The sequence below is a fragment of the Girardinichthys multiradiatus genome, chromosome 2 (genome assembly GCF_021462225.1).
Source record: "Girardinichthys multiradiatus isolate DD_20200921_A chromosome 2, DD_fGirMul_XY1, whole genome shotgun sequence".
NCBI lineage: Eukaryota > Metazoa > Chordata > Actinopteri > Cyprinodontiformes > Goodeidae > Girardinichthys > Girardinichthys multiradiatus.
In genome coordinates, this window is record NC_061795.1 from 3,892,706 (window position 1) to 3,914,461 (window position 21,756).

At 41.2% G+C, this 21,756-nt stretch overlaps 2 protein-coding genes and 1 non-coding gene across 3 annotated transcripts in view; 2 read left to right on the forward strand and 1 right to left on the reverse strand.

Annotated features, from left to right (window-relative positions):
- Positions 1–639: 639 nt before the first annotated feature.
- On the forward strand, positions 640–14,730 carry eif4g2b (eukaryotic translation initiation factor 4, gamma 2b). Its single transcript, XM_047389517.1, has 21 exons — positions 640–658; positions 798–906; positions 2,915–2,980; positions 3,347–3,472; positions 4,058–4,160; positions 4,276–4,407; positions 4,824–4,890; positions 5,860–6,011; positions 6,146–6,256; positions 6,558–6,740; positions 6,871–7,012; positions 7,161–7,324; positions 7,447–7,560; positions 8,392–8,520; positions 8,598–8,702; positions 8,944–9,159; positions 10,156–10,414; positions 11,602–11,806; positions 12,048–12,256; positions 12,394–12,515; positions 13,406–14,730. The coding sequence occupies exons 1-21, from the start codon at positions 640–642 to the stop codon at positions 13,469–13,471; spliced, it is 2,799 nt and encodes a 932-aa protein (XP_047245473.1). The 3' UTR covers positions 13,472–14,730.
- Positions 8,128–8,297, forward strand: LOC124861711. Its single transcript, XR_007036724.1, has one exon. It is a non-coding gene; the product is annotated as a small nucleolar RNA SNORD97 (small nucleolar RNA).
- Positions 14,729–21,756, reverse strand: part of LOC124882094 (trichohyalin) — a 36,061-nt gene continuing 29,033 nt past the window's right edge. The window contains exons 6-9 of the mRNA XM_047388261.1: positions 19,096–19,309; positions 17,135–17,233; positions 16,961–17,028; positions 14,729–14,975 (exon numbers count right to left, since the gene is read on the reverse strand). Coding sequence (XP_047244217.1) covers positions 14,816–14,975; positions 16,961–17,028; positions 17,135–17,233; positions 19,096–19,309 — 541 coding nt within the window. The 3' untranslated portion in view covers positions 14,729–14,815. The remainder of the gene's footprint in view (positions 14,976–16,960; positions 17,029–17,134; positions 17,234–19,095; positions 19,310–21,756) is intronic.

The following is a 21,756-nucleotide window of genomic DNA, read 5'->3' on the forward strand; positions in this document are numbered from 1 at the left end:
AACCGGCTGGTAGCCTAGCCGAGCGAGGGGTCGGCTGATTTATATTCTAGTAGAAAATGGCGTCGTAGCCTAGTTACAGTGAGTTTTATTTACGTATAATACATGCATGCAAGTATCATTTCACTATTTGCATATCATAAGTTTAATAAAATGTGCTCTGCCAAAATTGTTGGTGCAGATGATTTGAAGTGGATTATTCAGACCCATGCGTTAATTTTCACACCAGTGACGGGATGACATTAAAACACCGGTTGAGTGGAAAGCATCCGCGGCAGTCCATGCAGCCCAGCCCCGAGCCTCTGCACCAAACATAACGTTAACGTCGGCTCTGCTGGTCCTGTATGGCATCCATAATGACGAGCCATTAAAATCTGACCACAACACTAAGATCATCAGATCATGTTGATTTGCTGCTGTTGCATGCCCTGCTGCCTCAGCCGCTTATACATTTAACGTCACCGCCATTCTGCTAGTGTCGTGACAGAGCTAATTTATGGATTCAGCAATGTGTGTTAGCTGGTAGCATTAGCCGGTTAGCTGACGCAGCTTCTTCTTTGTTATCGACCAAAGGACCTATTCACGCTCATGCGGTTTGGCTCCTCCAATTCTTTGTGTTGTTGTTAGACCGGTGAGTAAGACATGAATACACGTTGTTCATGTACAACATCGTATAATTCATAATACTGGTTTTAAAACCTTTTGTTTGATAACACTGCTTGTACACTCTGTGAATATCATTTAAAATTAAATTTTCATTCATGACGATACTGATAGCATTTTTTTCCTTTCTTCCTCAGCCCCGTTTTCCCCATCCCCTCCTATTATTCTTATTCTTTTGAGTATTCTTCATTGTCAAGCCGCCAAAGTGGAGAGTGTGATTGCAGAAGGGGGTGCTTCTCGTTTCAGGTAATAAATCACAGAGCCTTTTCAAGGCCCACTAACGGTAAAATAGCTCATTTATTCCAGGCCAGTCCTATAATAGCATTTTGGGCTGGGACTTCCGGCATTTAAAACAAACCAGGATGCGGGAATATGCTCAAAATGGCTGTCAGGCACTTCTCATTGTGAGACCTTTTTACAAGGGGGGGTTGGGTGTATAAACTGATCCTTGGGAGGGTTTCAGGCCTGTTGGTTGTCCAAAAGTCCCTCCATAACTGCTTCACAGCCAAGTTTTGCACAACAGACTGTAAATGGTCACATTTAAGCAAATTGCTTCTATTGGGTGTTTTTTTATTTTTATTTTAGTTTATTGTATTAAGTTTAGGATATAAAATGCCTGCATTTTTTTTAATAATGCTCATGTGCATAGGCTTCTGAACGTTGGCGTAATAGTTCTGGATTTGAGTTTGTCACGTCGGTCAAAGCAACTGTTTGATAATTCTTTAGTGTGTAAATTGTGTAAACACAAGAAACAGCACGAGTTGAAACGTGATTGTGTAAATGATTGTGAATGCAGATTGGAAGGCTGCACTGTCTCTGATTTAGCAGCAACAGAAACGTTAATGACGGTACATTGTTTTGATGACACAGTTGAGTATTTTCTGGATATTTTGGTATACAGAGCAAATGCACAGGTAGCTAACATTAGTCAGAGCCTCAGTATAAAAGGCAACACGTATTTACTGTAATTCCCTCTGTCCAAGACGATGACAATAGTTCACCTTCATCCTTTTTTTTTTTTTGGAAGGAAGGAAGGAAAACATATTGTCCCTTCTGTTGCTTTTCCTGTTGATCGGTTTGCAGTTGAGATCAAATACCTATGAAGGTAGATGGTTTTGAGTTAACTCGGCAAGTAAAGTCACTTATGAGATCATTAACATCCAGTGTGATTGCAGTCAGCTTGGACTTGCTAATTATCATGTACTGGGATCACTTTCTTTGCATTGAACAATGAATTTAGTCACTGTTGAACTCGTGATTATTTACAATGATTTCTCATTGAGTTTGGAAACACATTGTACTTCACTGCTCTAAAAACCTAAACTGAAAGGGAGTGTTTTTAAATAACAATATTCTGAGTTTAGAGTATAGATCTGAGTTTAAAATTCAAATTTGTATAAATGCTCTTCCCTGATCTTATATTTAAGAGAACAAAACGTGCAAGACAAAGCGCTGCTTCTTTGTTTAAAAATGCTTAAATTACTGAGTTTATTAGATCGAAAGAACAAAGTTAGTTCCGATTGAGATCCAGTACACTAATAATTATAGGAAAAGCTGAAAAAAAAAAGGACCCTGAATATTTGTGTTTAAATCTCAGGTAAAGTCCCATTAAGATTAACTTCTAAATGATGTGTAGTTTTATGCAGATCTGACTTTCATGAATCAAGAGCATTTTTAAATGGTTAATGACTTGTCTACATGCAGCTGTCAAATCACATGTTGGTTCCACCTGTAATGACTTTCAGTCCATATAGAGACTTCTAATAACCTTAGTTGTCATCAATGTTATCATTTATAAAACGAATTAATTGTTGAGCTAAAGACAGCAGTGATAACAGATATGTGATCAGCGGGAAAGTATCTTGCTGGATATTTATGTATTTCAAAAAGTGGGCAAACAATGATGGAAGAGTGTGTAGATTAAGTTGGATCAGTTTTAATTGGCTGATAAACAGATAAAGTTAGCCTTGTTTTCTTGACTAACTGCACTCATTCACAGCATTATTCCCTTCCAGTTTACCAACACTGGCAAAGCTGTTTAATCTATCGCCATACAGTGAACATTCAGAGTAGTTTGAGACAGCATTACAGTTGTGCTGTGTAATAGATGATTTATTACGTTGGGTATGTTTTTTAGATTAGGTTTTTTGTTGGTATTTACTGTTGAATCTTTCTATAAATGTTGTAATTGCCAAGTGATTCCAATTTGTGGCAAGAACTTGATGTGTTTTTCTGCCAATATTTGCCTCTGCAGTGCTTCTTCGGGGGGAGGAGGTGGTAGGGGTGCACCTCAGCACTATCCCAAGACTGTCGGCAACAGGTAAGGTTAGGTTTGTTGGTTTTATAGTCTTAATTCTTACTGAATTAAAGCTGACGTGGCACCTTTTGTTGAATAAAAGCTATAATTTCAGGAAACTGTGATTTGAATTCCCAGAAGTCGTGTAATAAACACATGCGTGCCATCTGGGTAGCTTTGGATCTTACAAGTTATGCTTTAACTCAGTTTGACAGATTTTACATGACACTGGGAAGAAGTTAAGCTAATAGATGGAAGTTATTGGGATAGTGCAGTTGCTTGAGGTTTTGTCTGACAACGATGACTATTTGAAAGGTCTTTGTGTTCCGGTCTGAAAACCATGTTGTTGTAAGAATTTATTGAACCCGTTCTCTTTGTCTGTGTCTACAGCGAGTTCCTGGGGAAAACCCCAGGGCAAAGCGTTCAGAGATGGGTTCCTTCACGAAGCACTAAACGAGATGTCAACTCCAGTAACGAGAAAGAGCGACATGATGCAATCTTCAGGAAAGTGAGGGGGTAAGAATGATTTATTTTTCATCATTGTAGTATACAGGAATTTGATTTGGTTTTCACTGGAATACCAGGGAAAACCATCAAAATATAAGAGCAAATTGGATATGCGTACCATGATCAAAGGCAACAGGACTTTATGTGATCTTAAACCGGTCGAGTCAAATTTCAGAGTTGTCTGAAGGAGTCTTCATTCAAGCTTTTTCTGAGGACATTTCAAACAGCACTGGAGGGTGGAGAAGTGTTTCTGGGACTCCTGTGTTGTTTACGCTAAATCAAAAGATAAGACTCCAGTCATTAGGATGGCATGTGCTTTGCTGAAAGCACTTCAGCCCAGTCCCTCTGTGGATCAGGTGGTGCTTCTGAGTACAAAAGATGATGGTTTTTGTCAGGATTTTAAGCTTACCACAGGGTGCTGAGTGTGGCCTTGTCTGAGACAACTATGTTTAGATCGGAATGAAAATTGTTTGGGCTCGTGGTACAACAATCAATTTTAACACGCACTTTAGTAGATTTAAAACAGCCATATGTTCTCACCCAGTTTAACTGGTTTTCTAACCTGTTTTTTCCATTTTTTGTTTTTTTTCCCAGCATACTCAACAAACTCACACCTGAGAAGTTTGACAAGCTATGCCTTGAGCTCCTGAATGTGGGCGTAGATTCAAAACTCGTCCTTAAAGGAATCATCTTGCTGGTAAGTGAATATTTTTACTCTGTTTAGCTGTGCTAAATGGAGATGTGTTCATCCACAGTTGGCAGGCTGCTCTTTGTGACTCATATCCACACATTCTGACTCTGGTTTGTTTCAGATTGTAGACAAAGCCCTAGAAGAGCCGAAATATAGCTCGCTCTATGCTCAGCTATGTCTGCGCTTGGCAGAGGACGCACCAAACTTTGATGGCCCTTCATCTGAGATCCAAACATCCCAAAAGCAGAGTACAGTAAGTGATTATTAGAAATCTGAGGGCTGTTCAATGAGATTCTCACAGTCTGAAAAAGTGAAGAAGTCTACAATTATTTTCAAGGTCTGGATATGTATGAAATACAAAAACAGAATATAAGGGAAGAACATCCAACTTAATTCTCTCTTTACTTGTCAGCATAATAAATGTGATATCATCAGTCCATACGGATGTCCATCTTTCCTTGCAGTCTGAGATTTTGCCTAGTTGTCTCGATTAAAGCCTGACCTGTGGATATGTATAAATTCGTTGTGAACGTTTGAATAACAACTGAGAACTCTAAAATAATTTCATGAAGGAAAAGGATGGAGTTTGGACTCTTGGAATCCAAATTAAGAAACCAGGATTTATTTATACATGGCAGTTCATAGAGAAATAATTTTTTCCTCTTTCAGACCTTCAGAAGACTGCTGATTTCCAAGCTTCAAGATGAATTTGAAAATCGTACCAGAAATGTTGAAAGTAAGTATACATGATGCATTTGCCCAGGGTTGTGCATACATTAGAGGTGTGGAAAGTTGACAGGACAGGTTTCACATTGATCTTGTCAGAGCTTATTTTAGTTGTAGTTTGATAAAGGTGGTAATTCAATAGCATCATCATGTGATGGTTACTGGGATCAAGATATACTTTGGTTTGAAAAAGGTACTGTTTGCACTCTGCAAAACGGGCTGCTGAAGTTTTAACCTGTTTTACTGAGATGCCAGAGAAAGTGTCGTAGTGACCATAGTTTTTCTAGTAGTATGCAGCACAGAAGAGCACAACAATCCCCTTTCTCCGTGTGTTGCTGTGCACTTCTGGTCAGCTGGCTTAAAAATGGTTCCTGCATTTTTATTTATTTATTTTTTCTCTTGCTTAAAGATTCAAATTTATCTGTTCACAAAAAACAGTAGTGGCTTGGAAGAAGCACCAGCATCAGTTTCATGTTATCAGCAGTGTGTCTGTTACGGAGACCACTGCAGGCTGGGTACCAGAGCAGATGAAGCAGTCCGGAGAATTAATCCATTACATTTTTACACTTAAAAGAGCAGAAGAACAAAACGAGAATATTCGGAACAAAATGCTCTTAAAAACTCCTCCATTTAGTGGGTCTTTATTCCTTCTTTCTTTCAAACGTTTTATGATCAAACGGACAATAGAGAAATGTTACTGAAAACATTTCTGCAGTTGCTGTAGTCAATGTATTTTGTGGCACAAGGAATAATTGGTGTTTTTTGGTTTTTAAATAGAAGCAGTTTTATTGATTTTGTTTTAATATTTGCGTAAACACAGTTAAACTGTTATATTACCTCAAGTTTATCGTAATATGAAAATTGAATACCCGTCTATGCCAACACTTTACCTGTTAGTGGTTTTAAACCAAACATAAATTTCCACCTTTAAAACTGTAGTGTCGCCACCTGGCTGCTGTTAATCTATTCTTCCTTTCAGTCTATGACAAACATGACAACCCTCTTACTTCTGAGGAGGAGGAGCAGCGTGCCATTGCCAAGATCAAGATGCTTGGCAACATTAAATTCATCGGGGAACTTGGCAAACTTGACCTCATCCATGAATCTATCCTTCATAAGTGCATCAAAACAGTGAGATCATGTTTCTGTTTAAGGAAGTGACATTTTATGACACTTGAAAAGCAAAAATATTGGTTTGTTGGTAATGAAGTCCAGCCATCAAGCTCACTGTGACCTCTTGCCTTCTCTGATGATTGTTTACAAAGCTTCTGGAAAAGAAGAAGAGAGTCCAGCTCAAGGATATGGGAGAGGATCTGGAATGCCTCTGTCAGATAATGAGAACAGTGGGGCCGAGACTCGACCATGAGAAAGCAAAGGTAGAAAGATTTAAATTAGCCTGTATGGATCGGGATTTTCTTTATATCTCCATTTGCTACAAAACATCTGTTTACCTGTCTTTCAGCCAAAACCATAGGAACTAAATCCTTCAACAACATTGTAACATTTTGAGCGTTCTAACTACCTTTTCTGCTACGTCTTCCCTTGTTTTGTGCCAGTTGTCATTTTAAGTCTTGGCTTAGATTACCATCTGGCCGTACCTATTATCTCACTTGGCTCACGTTCATAACTCCAATCGCTGTGTTCAGCCCTTACTCCCTCTCTTTGTACTTCAAACAGTCTTTAATGGATCAGTACTTTGGCCGTATGCGATCCTTAATGAACAACAAGGAGTTGCCTGCTAGGATCCGCTTCCTACTGCAAGACACAGTGGAGCTGCGTGAAAACAACTGGGTCCCCCGCAAGGCCTTCATCGACAACGGACCAAAGACGATTAACCAGATCCGTCAGGATGCAGTGAAGGTCGGCCACAAGATCCTAACTAGTTTATATGATAACTAAAAATTCATAAACCATCAAGTTGCATAGTTTATATTAATTGTGTAATCATTTTATTAGACAGTTTAATAACACTGCTTTTGCTTTTCCTCAGGATCTGGGTGTTTTCATCCCAGCGCCCATGTCCCAGGGGATGAGGATGGACTTCTTCCTGGAAAGCCCTTTCATGCCCAACAGAATGAAACTGGACAGGGAGACCCTTGGGGGATTGGCTGACATGTTTGGACAGATGCCAGGTGTGCTTTGTTGTTCTTGGGTCACTTTTTATGTTCACGTTTTTATTTCATCACTTAGAATTGGAGCCATTTTAATAAATGATCACTTTTTTCCCCATAAGGGTATGTGTAATGAAGCTAATATCTTCTGGGCTTCTCTGTTTCTAAGGCAGCGGGATTGGAACTGGACCGGGTGTTATTCAGGACAGGTACTCTCCCACTATGGGACGCCATCGCACCAACCCACTCTTCAATGGTCATAGCGGCCACATCGCGCCTCCTCAGCAGTCGCAGTTTGACATGGGGGCCAAGTCTTTTGTTAAGTCCAGCCAGGTAATTCACCTCAAAGGGAATAATTGCCCAACAGCAGTCAGTTATCATTGGGTGCCATTGTTCAAAACAGCAAATGACAAGAAATATGTCTGCTCAATCATGCTCTCCATACTGTTTTACAGGTTCAGAACCAACATTTCCTCAACCAGAGCCAGAACCACATGAGCCAGCAGCAGGCTCAGTCCAAGGACATGCCTCCACGTTTCAGCAAAAAAGGACAGCTCAATGCAGATGAGGTTAGAACTAGCTGTGTGAAGATCTCATTAACAAATTGTCCGAACTTAAAGGACTCAGGATTTTTGAAGTGAGGTTCTGGTAGAAGGTTAAGGCAGTTAATATCGTAGCTGCCATGGCTGACTCTCTTGGTCTCTTCATCGTTTGGTATAAATCCTGATTAGTTGGTCCCAGAGGCTGAAACTAACTGCAAACCCGACAGATCCAAGTCCGAAGCGAACTTCTACCATCTAAAAACAACTTAAGTCTCAAACGTCGTGGTGGATTATGCAGACGTAATTATGCATTTATGAGGTTGTTGAGACTTAAGTTTTATAACGGTAGAGGTCTTCTCTGGTCTCGGACTAGCCGTTAACTTCAGCCTCTAGGATTTATAAACCTGGATGTAAACTAACCGAAGATGCCAAGAATGAGCTACTGGAGGTAATAACTGTTCATCTATTAACAGAACCTCACCGTAAAAATCCAAAGCAATCCCTTCTACAGGTTCCTTCTACACTGATGCAGATACTGCATTATCACAGGAGCCGTAACTGCTTCACATGACTCCTTACTTTGTTGGAGCCTTTATGCCCAGTGATTATAAAAAGACGCGTTATTCTGAGGGACACAACCTGCTATTAGTCTCTCCTCTTCTCTTTGCTCTGTCTACATCTCCTCTCAGTTTCCTGCTCCTCCTCCTCCTCTTTGTCAATCTGGTAGCAGGTCCGCTGACTGTGATTATGAGATATGAGGGCATCACTTATCAAAAATACACAGATTTACACTTTGTTTTTCTTTAAGATGAGGATTGATTCCTTTGTATGCTCTCTGTGCTGCTTGGTGGTCTCCAGATCAGCCTCAGGCCTGCTCAGTCATTCCTCCTGAACAAGAACCAGGTGCCCAAGCTTCAGCCTCAGATCCCAACAATGATGCCTCCCAGTGCTCAGCCCCCTCGCACCCAAACCCCTCCACTAGGACAGGTAGGAGATGTGCGGATGACAGTTTGGCAATGAAGTGAAGATGAAAACATTGAGGATAACATGACCTCCTCCCTCAGCCTCCACAGCTTGGCCTGAAGACCAACCCTCCACCTATCCAGGAGAAACCCCAGAAGACCAACAAGAAGCCGCCTCCTGCCAAAGAGGAACTTCTAAAAACCACAGTAAGAAAACCAAATATGTTTAACTTTAATGTCTAATGATGGAAGACCAAAAACTTTTAAAACAAGTGTTTAACACCCTTAAAGTGACCGCATGTACTTCAGTGTTCTGTGTGAGACCCAGCAGATGGTAAGAATGATCCTACTTAGTTCATCAACGTTGTGCAAGAAGCACAATCAAAGTTCCTGTCATGGTTTGAGAACCAACAGCAGCTCATTTGATGTTCTTTCATCGTCTCCTCAGGAGGCAATCATGACTGAGTACCTAAACACTAAGAACCTGACTGAAGCCGTCAACGGCGTGCGAGAGATGAAGGCACCGAGGCATTTCCTGCCAGAGATGCTCAGTAAGATCATCGTGTGTTCCCTGGACCGGCCTGATGAGGATAAGGAGCACGCCAGCACTCTGATTCACACTCTCCGCCTTGAGGGGCTTATTACTGGAGAAAATTTCATGCAGGTACAGAAAGTCACCGTTTACCAAGTAATAAAGCTGTTGGTGACGCACTAAAGCTGAGATACGGTGCCTAGCCCAAGTTTTTGTAGCACATTATACAAATTTTTATGTGTTTTATTGGGATTTTGTTTGATAAACAAAACTGGCTCATAATTGTGAAACGGAAACAGATACTTGGGTTCAAAATGCTTTTAGAAATATACTAAAAAAACTAGAATAAAATGGAATAGGAATGACCTTTTATTGACCCTCAGTGGGGAGGTTCAGGTGCATCTTAACGACCAAAGAGCTCACACAGGTCAGGGAGAAGGAGAGTTTAAATCTGGTATGAAACAATATCCCTAGCTTTAAAAATCTCCCTAAGCACTGTTGTTGCATGTCACCCTGAACACACTGTCCCCCCCCAGTGAAACATGGCGGGTGCATAGTGATTAGTGATGTGAGCACACTTCTCTTCAGGAAGGGCCGAGTTGGAACATAAAGTGTAAACCTGAAAATAAAGATGTCACAAAATCAAGACTTGAAATGGCTGAAGTTGACCTTCTTTCAGGACACAGCCAAATGTTCAATAGAGTGGTTTAATACCAAAGTATATTCATGTGTTGGAATGGCCCAGTCAAAGTATAGAGCTAAATCCAGGTGAGAATCTGCAACAAGACTTTAAAACGATGTTCTCTTAATCTAGTTGGATTCAGCTTTGCACCTTTTCCAGAGAATGGGTAAAATGTGCAGAGTTGTAGACATTTCCCCCAGAAGACCTGTAGCTTTATTCTGAGTTAAATGTTTCCAAAGTATTAACTCCATACAGATGCATGTGACTTTTCACATTTGTATTTTTGTTTAAGAAATAAAACCATTTATTGTTTTCCTATAAAGTACATTTGATTTAAAAAAAAAATGTGTAGAAGGTCAAGTGGTCTAGTTGACTTTGCCCATTATTATGAGCCCAGGGGCTGTAATCACTCCATTTGATTTTGTTTTTTGATCCCACATCTTCAGGCTTTCCTCAACGTCCTGGACCAGTGCCCGAAGATTGAGTTGGACGTGCCTCTGGTGAAGTCCTACCTGGCCCAGTTTGCGGCTCGGGCCATCATCGCAGAGCTGGTGAGCGTGGCAGAGCTGGCTCACCCCCTGGAGAACGGCACCCACTTCCCACTCTTCCTGCTCTGCCTGCAGCAGACGGCCAAGCTGAAGGACCGCGAGTGGCTCATGGAGCTCTTCCAGCAGAGCAAGGTCAACATGCAGAAGATGCTTCCAGGTACAGAGCTCCGTTGCTTATCATTCACAATGGATTGCTTTAATGTTGAACACAATTAGTGTTTCTAGCAGCCGATTCACAGGTTGGAGAATTTTACCAAGAGTTAGACAGCTGCAGGTGATATTTGACAGAGGAGATGTCTCCTATTTTCTATTTAGTGCATCCAATCTCCCCCCAGCAGACATTAATTAAAGTGCCTGTGATGTCAAATTTTTATGATAAATCCAATTGGAAAGGAAATATTGATCAAATATTAGCAGCAAACACAAGGGATAATTCAAGCTCTGAAAACAGTACCTGCTGTCATTTTTTTTTTTTTTTACTTTATACTAGAATCTTCAGAGAAACATTTATTTAAATATACTGTATGCGTGTGTAATTTATCCACTTTAATAATAATTTATTATTTTTTATTATAATAGTAGTTGTTTCGGGTTTTCAATTATTAACAATAACTGCTGATATCCAAATGTGTTCTTACCTGCCGAGTCTTGATCCGTTCAGCAACAACAACCTTTTCTTTGGCAGTCTTCTCCCATCAGATGCTCTGAACAGCCAGCGGGCCGCTACGCTGAAATTAGGATGATATGCTCATTTTTTATGAGCGTAGCGGCCCTTTGACTGACATCTGGGCTCCCTCCGTGTGGTTATGATGAATGCGCTGAGTCTGTTCTCGCTTCCTTTCACCCTATGCGACAGCTAATGGGAAAGTTTTCTAAAATCATGTGAGCTTCGAAGGGAGGGTATAAATGGTGTCATATCATGACGGGCCTGCAGAAGAAAATCTTTTCTCGTCCCTGGTGGTGGCAACACCAGCAATGCATCGTTTCACCATATTAACGCTGTTTTTAACGCAACTTGGCTTCTACCTGAACCGTTTATCGTTGTCGCTCACACAATGAGTGACCAGAGACGTCCCCTTTGATGTCATTTCAGACTTTGGACTTGCAAAATATGCTTATTTTGTGTCACAATTGTCTTTTATCACGTCTTTTAATCCTAATATCATGTCAATTACTGCCCAATTCCTTCAATATTGTTTTCTTTCAATTTCTGCATGTGTGGGATAAGCGTGTCACAGGTACTTTAAGAAGCTTTTTCAGCCCAGACGGACCTTGATACAAAGATGGAGGCCACCATAAAACTGCCAGGTAGTGACCTCCTTCCTATATGATCCATTTTGACAGAAATCGATCAGAATAAGGACCGCATGCTGGAGATTCTGGAGGGGAAAGGGTTGAGCTTCCTGTTCCCGCTGCTAAAGCTGGAGAAGGAGCTGCTGAAGCAGATAAAGGCAGACCCATCTCCACAGTCGATCTACAAGTGGATTAAAGACAACATCTCGCCCAGGCTTCACACTGACAAAGGCTTTGTCAACATCCTCATGACAAGGTACACTTAAACAGTGTCAGCAACTCCAGACTGTTTGGATAACAGAAAATAACCATTCATTTCTTCCTTTGACCATATGAAAATAAGTTTCTTGGTTTAAAAAAAAAACAACAACTTTTAAATCATTTAAATTAATCAAAGCTGCTCTGGCTGGAAGTTCAAAGCACTACTAATAACATTGAGATTCACATTTAAATAAGGAGCCTGGGTTTAACTGGCCAGTGTTGGGATCTTTGTCCAGTTTCCTCCAGTACATCTCGCAGGAGCTGTGCATGGCGGAGGGCGATGATCAGCTGGCAGCCCCCTCCAAAGAGCAGATGGAGCAGGAGAAGCAGCTGCTGCTGGCCTTCAAACCCGTCATGCAGAAGTTCCTGCACGACCACACTGAACTACAGGTCAGCGCCCTCTACGCTCTGCAGGTGCACTGCAACGCCAACGAGTTCCCTAAAGGTACGCCAGCCCTAGGCTTTCTTCTGTTCTGTAAAATGTCTAACAAGCAGAAACACATTGTAACATCTTTAAGATATTTGTATAAATATTACATGATTTTATTTATTTTTGTTTATAAATTATTTCTTTTCCTCAAGGCATGCTGCTGCGCTACTTTGTCAACTTTTACGACATGGAGATCATTGAAGAAGAAGCCTTCCTTGCATGGAAAGAAGATATTACCCAAGAATTCCCTGGAAAAGGAAAAGCTTTATTCCAGGTACACGTCTGTCATTAAAGGAACCGTGTGTTTAGTCTAAAATAGAGCTGCACTGAAAATCAGATGGTGAACAGAACCAGGTGATTTTTTATTTTTTTTTTCCTTCAACTTAGAGGTCTAGTAGGAAAACTGACAAATCTATTTAGCAAGCGCACCGTACTAAAGCAGTACAATGTTGCAATGGCCACAAGACTCTTTAATGTAGAATTAGTTACGGGGTGAGGGAGACCGGGTCATTTTCAGTACCAGAGAGGTGTTTTAAGATGAAGTCAAAGGAAGCAGACAGACGCAAGAAGCAGTTGTTTTTTTTGCCATGTCTGTGGTGCATTCATGCTGGTAGAGCTGAGAGTTACAGCAAATACCAGCAAGGCTGAACAGTTGCTCTCTTTTGTTCCTAGGAGTTTCACCCTCCGTTATGATCACGCATGTTATTAAAATGTTAGTTTGATGTCAGCCCTGATCCTCAGGACCTGCTTTCCTGCATGTTTTGGTTGTTTCTCATCTGCCCGATGAACAGGCTCATGCAGCCATGGATGGCATGCAGGATGTAATGCTATCATTGGAATCTGGTGTTGGAACTAAAGCCCCCAAAGACCAGGGTTAAGAGCTTTTTTTTTGTAGCTATGTGAGCTGCAGGAACAGCACTAAATTAAGATGCGACACTGTAATCATGTTGTCTCTGGCTTCCGCTCTAGAAACACACCGATCACAGCAGAATGGGCACAACAAAAAAAATTCAGAATTTTATTTTTAGTTCTTTGATGAGGAATCTAAGTCGTTGGATCAAAATCTTCCCGAAGCCGGAAACTGGCCACCTTTAAATTCAGTCACACCTATCTGTTCATACGCAGATGTCAGAAAACCAAGTGACTTATTTTTCCTCCCGTCAGGTCAACCAGTGGCTCACTTGGCTGGAGACGGCAGAGGAAGAGGAATCTGAGGAAGAAGCAGACTGAGATACCAAGCTGAAACATCATGACTTGGATCCACCTTTTGTTGTTCTTAGACACTGTTTTTGTTTAGTTTCAAGCACCACGCTTAATTTAACCACTGCCATTTGGCACCGAGCTGCTTCAGGGAATCTTAACTGAAAACCTGTTCACTTGTGGGGCTGAGGAGCATTGTTCGACATGTTGCCTAATGTGGATGTTTGGATTTTTATTTTCCGTCAGTTACCCAAGTTCAAATTTAATATGACTTTACCGTGTTTCTTTCCTCTTTTTGGTTGCTTTTATATTTTCATTTTCCATGTTTGTTTGTTTTTTGTTTTCCAATTATTTCCCCTAATTTGAAACTAAATTTCTTCACCTTTCTTTACCTTTAGGCTAAAAAAGAAAATAAAGATCTTAAGAGATATTTAAATACATCTATGAAATGGTGTTGATGGTGAGATACTTTATGATCATCAGCCTCCGGTGCAGTCCTAAGCAACAGCAGGAAGGATATGGCCATCCTCAGAGTGAGAGAATCAGGATGGCCCACTAAAGCCATGATGAAGCATACGTTGGCAAAACATTTCTGGGTGTGTTAAATCACCCATGCTCATGAACCCATTCTTTTTGCATTGCATGATCAGGAGGTGCTAACTCTTACCTTCTAAGTGTTTTGTATGACGAGTGGTTGCAATACTCCTCCAGATGTTCCAACAGTTGAAAACCGTGTGATCATTGTGACGCTGAAACGTTTCGCCTGTTTCTACCTCTTAGTTAGATGGGCTTTTTGGTTTTGTTCTGGGATGATTATGATAATGAAATTAAATAATGAGCCAAAACAAATGGTTAAGCATTTCATTCAGTCCTGGCCTAATTGCACACTTTATTATTTTTAAAATATACGTTTCCAAGGAAGCTTCACGTGGTTTGCAAGTATTAATATTCAAGAAGGAAAAGGTATTTCTGCAGCTTTGTAACCGGGTAGAAACCTACCCATAAAATGCAGTTTTGTTGCAGTTTGGAATGATGGTGAGAAAGTGGCTTATTTTCTTTGACATCTCAGCATAAAGGTGGTTCTTTGGTTGGTGGAAAATATGATGGAAAGGTAATGTCTTGTTTACTTAAGCGTAATAGCCTAACAATTAAAACATACCCAAGAATTGTGGTGATAAGCCATGAGTATGTGTAAGGCAATGGATTTGAATCTTATTGTAAGGTATTCATAATTATTGTGCACCTCTGTTGCTTAAATGTCAATAAAATCCAGTACATGAGCACCAGTACTTCCTGCTGTTTTTTTTTTTATTATTGCAGTTTATACATTTGAAGTGAAATAAACCACCTCATACGTTGGAAAAGAGCAGATCGTTACTCCTGGTCTGTTGGGATCCAGAAGTATTCCACCATCTTTCTGGTTCTGCGTGAAGGAGCAGATCCAGGGCGCTCCCCTTCGAAGGCGGGCAGTTCATCAAAATGACTGGGACCCAGGTCCCTTCCTGTGTGTGGCGCTGAGATCCTCAACATAGTCCTATGGGAGGATGATGAAAGGTTTTAACCTTTTTGTAGCAAAGTGTCAACAGATGAGTTTTCACCTAAATAGTTTCCCTAAATCTGGAGCAGTTGTAGTTGGTGTGTATGAGGCCACCTGGTGGCCACATGTGTCATAGCAGCTGCTTCCTTCAGCTTTTAAGAAGTTAGAAAAGATGTTAGAAAATTAGTTAAGCTCAAAATCTTTCTAAAAGCGTTTATTTCCATACAGAAAATTGTTGAAGGTTGAGGTTTTCTGTGAACCACTGAAACAATATTTAGTTGTAAAACTCAGCTCTGCTTAGAACATCCAGCAGCTGGAAACAAGTATGTCAGCCTATGACATCGGAATGCATACGGTTCCTCTGAAACAACCCATTTCATTTCACCCCATAAATTTAGTGTTCACCTACGGTTCTGTGATTGGGCTGGTCACTCCATAACGTTAATCTTGCTGATCTGAAACCAAGACACCCCTCGCTTCCTGATGTGTATGGGGTTGTCATCCCATTCAAAAGGCATTTCCTCTGCATCATAAGGCAACATAACCTCTTCAAGAATTCTGATGCATTCAGACTGGTCCATCATCCCTGTTTTGTGATAAATAGGCCTGACACCATAGTATGAGAAACATCCCCATAGCATAATGCCTTAGCCCATGCTTTCCTCTTTTCACAGTACTGTGGCTTCAGTTGAGTGTTCTGGGGTCTGTCTGCAGCCCCTTGACCCAACATCCTTGCTTTTAACAGTTGATCGAAAGTTGCTGCATTTGCCAGTGAATGTGTTCTTATGCAAACTGGGGGATGTTGCAGGGGTTTCTTTCTGAGAAATGGGCTTCACAAATGTCCATTTTATTTGTGTCAGGACTCAAAAGAGCTGATGATAAACTGAGCTTTGCCATTTTCAAATTCTTGTTATGTCCTTTTGGCTATGGTTGTCATCCTTGTCCTCATCTTCAGCTTCATCCGAGGCGGGGGCAGCAGACTCAGCAGAGACACCCAGACGTCCCTCTCTCCAGACACCTCCTCCGGGGGGAGCCCAAGGCGTTCCCAGGCCAGCCGAGAGACATAGTCCCCCCAGCGTGTCCTGGGCCTCCTCTCGGTGGGACGTGCTTGGAACACCTCCAGAGGAAGGCGTCCAGGAGGCATCCGGTATAGATGCCCAAGCCACCTCAACCAGCTCCTCTCGATGTGGAGGAGCAGCGGCTCAACTCCGAGCTCCTCACCCTATCTCTAAGGGAGTGCCCGGCCACCCTACAGAGGAAGCTCATTTCAGCCGCTTGTATCCGGGATCTCGTTCTTTTGGTCATGACCCAAAGTTTATGGCCATAGGTGAGGGTAGGAACGTAGACCGACCGGTAAATCGAAAGCTTCGCTTTTCAGCTCAGCTCTCTCTTCACCACAACGGACCGGCACAGCGCCCCCATTACTGAGGCAGCCGCACCGATCCGTCTGTCGATCTCCCGCTCCATTCTTCCCTCACTCGTGAACAAGACTCCGAGATACTTAAACTCCTCCACTTGAGGCAGGAACTCCCCTCCCCTTCAACATTTCAAAGCATTTGAGATTTTAGCTGAGCATCCCATAATTTGTTGCATTTCTTTTTCTTTCTTATCAACTTTAAAATCAACGTAGGTTGTTCTTGTGCATGACTCATGTTACTCAGATTTTAGGGAAGGGGAATGCACTGTAACCAGCATGTAAAACATTGTCCTTAAATAAGGTGCACCTGGTTAACGCCTGTTTATTATTCTAATAAATGACCTCATCTATTAAACTCAACTCTGCTATTATTTTAAACACGGTCCTTTAAATTACTCAGAATCAGACGCAAGGAATCCTGCATCATCACATCATCACTGTTGGTTTTCTATCACTTCACTACACCAAGTGAACAATTCACCACGTAGGATTAAAATCTTCACAAAAATCAGTGACTGATCTGATTAGTGATGTCGGGCAGCAGTTATTTTCTATACAACTCTACCTGGATGAACTTCTCTCAGGCTCTTCGGGACCGTCCTCGGAAGTGCTGATATATACAGGATCTCCTTCCTGTGCAGAATTAGGACACGTAAAAGGAAGTGATGTCAACGTGCTTTGTCCTCTGTTGTGTAGCTGAATAGATTATTTTTGCATTGCTTTAGGAGAATAAGCTCACTGTGAAATTTCTTGGGTTTCCATCTGGATTTTTCAGGATTTTTACTCGCTGATTGCTCTCCGCCATACACAAAAAGTAGCTCTTGATGTTAGCCTGACACTGTGTTGGAAAGACACATTTCAGATGTATCTGAAGAAACTTTCAGCAAGCTCATCAAAACATTCAGAAATGTCGGAAGCTGATTCCAACATTCAAAGAACGGATTCACCAAAACTTACTGTTTTTATCCGTCAAATTTAGGGGATCTCAAATACGTCAAATCTTTTCACGGTAGTATTAAAATGCAAGAAAGCTCAACTGATTATTTGCTTGTGATGTTCATGATGCCAGATCATCATAAGTGTTGCAACATTGCAAAGCTGTAAATTGCATCCTAAAGTTTGCTTCATAGTTCTGGAATGCATTCATAAACACTTCAGTTGATAAATGTTATTTTGTCAAGAAAAAAAACATACTTAGTTAATTTTAGCTGCAAGAAAATGTAAAGAAATTGTCGACAGGGTGCATTCAGCAATTTAACAGCAATTTAACAGTAAGGTCTTGCAAAAGTATTCACGCATCCCTTCAACCTTTCCATATTGTCCATTACTGCCACAAACTTGAATGTTTTACATTAGGTTATTATGTGATAGACCAACACAAATTAGCACACAACTGTGCCATGAAAGGAAAATAATTTATAGTTTTGGTTTTTTTTAAATCAGTAAGTATTGAGAAAGTGTGGCATTTATTTATTTTCAGCATCCCTGAGTCACCACTTTTTGCAAGTATTCTGGTATTATGTCTACCAGCTTTGCACATTTAAAGACTGAATATTTTCCAATTCTTTGAAAAATAACTGAAATCTAGTCAGATTGGACTAGAAATGCTTTGGAACATCAATTTTCAAATCTTTAGACAGATTCTCATTTGTATTTAGGTCCAGATTTAAACTTGAACGCTCCAACATGTTAATATGCCTTGAATCCTCTTTAATTTCTTGCTCTGGTTGTATGTTCAGTGCTGTTATTCTGCTAGAAGATGAACCCCCCACCCCAGTCTCAAATCTGTTGAAGCTTCTTAAAAAGTTTCTTTCCAGGATTGCCTCATATTTTAATTCACTTTCTCTTATCACCAACTCAGACCAGCTTCCCTGTTCCTGCTTAAAAAAAGCCTCCCCACAGCATGATTGTGCTACTGCCATTCATCTCTTTAATGATGGCATGTTTAGGGTGATGTGCAATGATAGTTTCCACCACACAGAACCCAAAAGTTAAATTTTATTCTTATTAGACCAAGAATCCTTGTTCAGCATGTTTGCTGTGTTCCCTACATAACTACAAAAGGCAGCAATGGCTTCCTTCTTGCCACTCTTCCATAAAGGCTAGATTTGTTGAGTGCACAACTAATAGCTGACCTATTGACATATTCTCCCACCTGAGCTGTGGATCTCTGCAGCTCCTCCAGAGTTACAATTGGCCTCTTTGATTAATGCTCTGGTTGCCCGGCCCGTAAGTTTAGGTAAACAGACATGCTTTGGTAGGTTTGGATTAGGATGATACTTCTAATCCTGCTTTGAACTATTCCTCATTTTCCACCTTGGTCTGCTGCGTTCTTTGGTCTTCAAGAAGATGTTTGTTTGCCAGTGAGAACAGCTGGATTTATACTGAGATTAAATTACGTGGAGGTGGAATCTTCTTAGGAATTAAATTATAAATGAAGGCATTTGGTTACATTAGATTTTATTTTAGGGGCATCAGAGTAAACAGAGCTGAGACAACTGCATCTCTCACTTTTTAGATTTTTATCTGTATAATATTGAGACCCATGCCTCCTTTTCCATCTTCTTCACAGTTCCACTCTACTTTATGTTGGTCTGTCACATCCATCCATTGAAGTTTGTGTTTGTAATGTCACAAAATGTGACAAAGTACAAGGATGGTAAATACCTTTCCACTCTATCTTAGATGAGCAGTCCTTACTGCTTTGCTCTGCATCTGAGCTTTCAGATCCTCGTGAGATTGAAGGATGTTGGCCAACTCATGGTGCTTTTCCCTCCAGCTAAGGCACTCTGCCGTCTTCTCCTGCCTCTCTTTGTCAGCCTGACGCCTCTCAGCCTCGATCTCTCGCTGAGCCTGGTTGGCTCTTTTCCTCTCCTCGTCTGCCGCCATAGCTTTACGCCTTAAAGTCATCTCACTGCAAGCAGAATGCATGAAATATCATCCCGACACACCCTAAGTAGTTCGTTTACATTTTTAAGGTAGCCTAAATGCAGCTGAGCATACTGTCATTCAAAAAGTTTAAGCACCAGAGGGAGTAGTTTAATTTGGATGTAATTTGGTACACATCCTGCAGTGGTGGGTTTGTAAATGATGCCAGGAACTGGCACGGTTAGAACGGGACCAGAGAGAATAAGTGTTGCCTTTCCAGAGCGCAGCTGAGAGCTGTTGGAATCTGTAGATACAACAAGGCACCCAGGCATGTTCTAAAGGTTCTGTTCATCCAAGGCAGATTACACAAAGGGAGGATGATCCTGCTGGGCACCCCTCTACCTGCACCTGCTAACTGGATCCAGGTCTTGGAGTCTTTAAGACAAGCTATATCATCATCTCAAGGACTGGCAACAACAACATTTACAGGTTCCTTATCCCATGTATAGACTGTTATTGACACCAGAGTAGAAACATCTGTGTCTACTGTAAGGATTATGATTATTGATTAATTAATATTTATCAAAAATTATAATAAAAAAATTGTAATTCAGGGAAATAATTTTATAACAAAAAGTCATTACTTGCGAATAGAAATCAGAGATGTCCTCTGGTGTTGTGATTATGGGCTCAAAGCTCTTCATAATTACAATTAGTTATTTATCATTAATAATTGGTAATTATAAACCAAAACCACTAAATGTCACTGTTTATTCAACAGCTACACCGAAGGCGGGGGAACTTTGACCTTATTTTGAGAAATACATCACCCTTGCACAAAATAAATACAAACACTTCTCTTAAACACTGTATATACAGGGGTTGGACAATGAAACTGAAACACCTGTCATTTTAGTGTGGGAGGTTTCATGGTTAAATTGGACCAGCCTGGTAGCCAGTCTTCATTGATTGCACATTGCACCAGTAAGAGCAGAGTGTGAAGGTTCAATTAGCGGGGTAAGAGCACAGTTTTGCTCAAAATATTGAAATGCACACAACATTATGGGTGACATACCAGAGTTCAAAAGAGGACAAATTGTTAGTGCACGTCTTGCTGGCGCATCTGTGACCAAGACAGCAAGTCTTTGTGATGTATCAAGAGCCACGGTATCCAGGGTAATGTCAGCATACCACCAAGAAGGACGAACCACATCCAACAGGATTAACTGTGGACGCAAGAGGAAGCTGTCTGAAAGGGATGTTCGGGTGCTAACCCGGATTGTATCCAAAAAACATAAAACCACGGCTGCCCAAATCACAGCAGAATTAAATGTGCACCTCAACTCTCCTGTTTCCACCAGAACTGTCCGTCGGGAGCTCCACAGGGTCAATATACACGGCCGGGCTGCTATAGCCAAACCTTTGGTCACTCATGCCAATGCCAAACATCGGTTTCAATGGTGCAAGGAGCGCAAATCTTGGGCTGTGGACAATGTGAAACATGTATTGTTCTCTGATGAGTCCACCTTTACTGTTTTCCCCACATCCGGGACAGTTACGGTGTGGAGAAGCCCCAAAGAAGCGTACCACCCAGACTGTTGCATGCCCAGAGTGAAGCATGGGGGTGGATCAGTGATGGTTTGGGCTGCCATATCATGGCATTCTCTTGGCCCAATACTTGTGCTAGATGGGCGTGTCACTGCCAAGGACTACCGAACCATTCTTGAGGATCATGTGCATCCAATTGTTCAAACATTGTATCCTGAAGTTGGTGCCGTGTATCAGGATGACAATGCACCAATACACACAGCAAGACTGGTTAAAGATTGGTTTGATGAACATGAAGGTGAAGTTGAACATCTCCCGTGGCCTGCACAGTCACCAGATCTAAATATTATTGAGCCACTTTGGGGTGTTTAGGAGGAGCGAGTCAGGAAACGTTTCCTCCACCATTATCACATAGTGACCTGGCCACTGTAGGCATATACAGGTCCTTCTCAAAATATTAGCATATTGTGATAAAGTTCATTATTTTCCATTATGTCATGATGAAAATTTAACATTCATATATTTTAGATTCATTGCACACTAACTGAAATATTTCAAGTCTTTTATTGTCTTAATACGAATGATTGTGGCATACAGCTCATGAAAACCCAAAATTCCTATCTCACAAAATTAGCATATTTCATCCGACCAATAAAAGAAAAGTGTTTTTAATACAAAAAACGTCAACCTTCAAATAATCATGTACAGTTATACACTCAATACTTGGTCGGGAATCCTTTGGCAGAAATGACTGCTTCAATGCGACGTGGCATGGAGGCAATCAGCCTGTGGCACTGCTGAGGTCTTATGGAGGCCCAGGATGCTTCGATAGCGGCCTTTAGCTCATCCAGAGTGTTGGGTCTTGAGTCTCTCAACGTTCTCTTCACAATATCCCACAGATTCTCTATGGGGTTCAGATCAGGAGAGTTGGCAGGCCAATTGAGC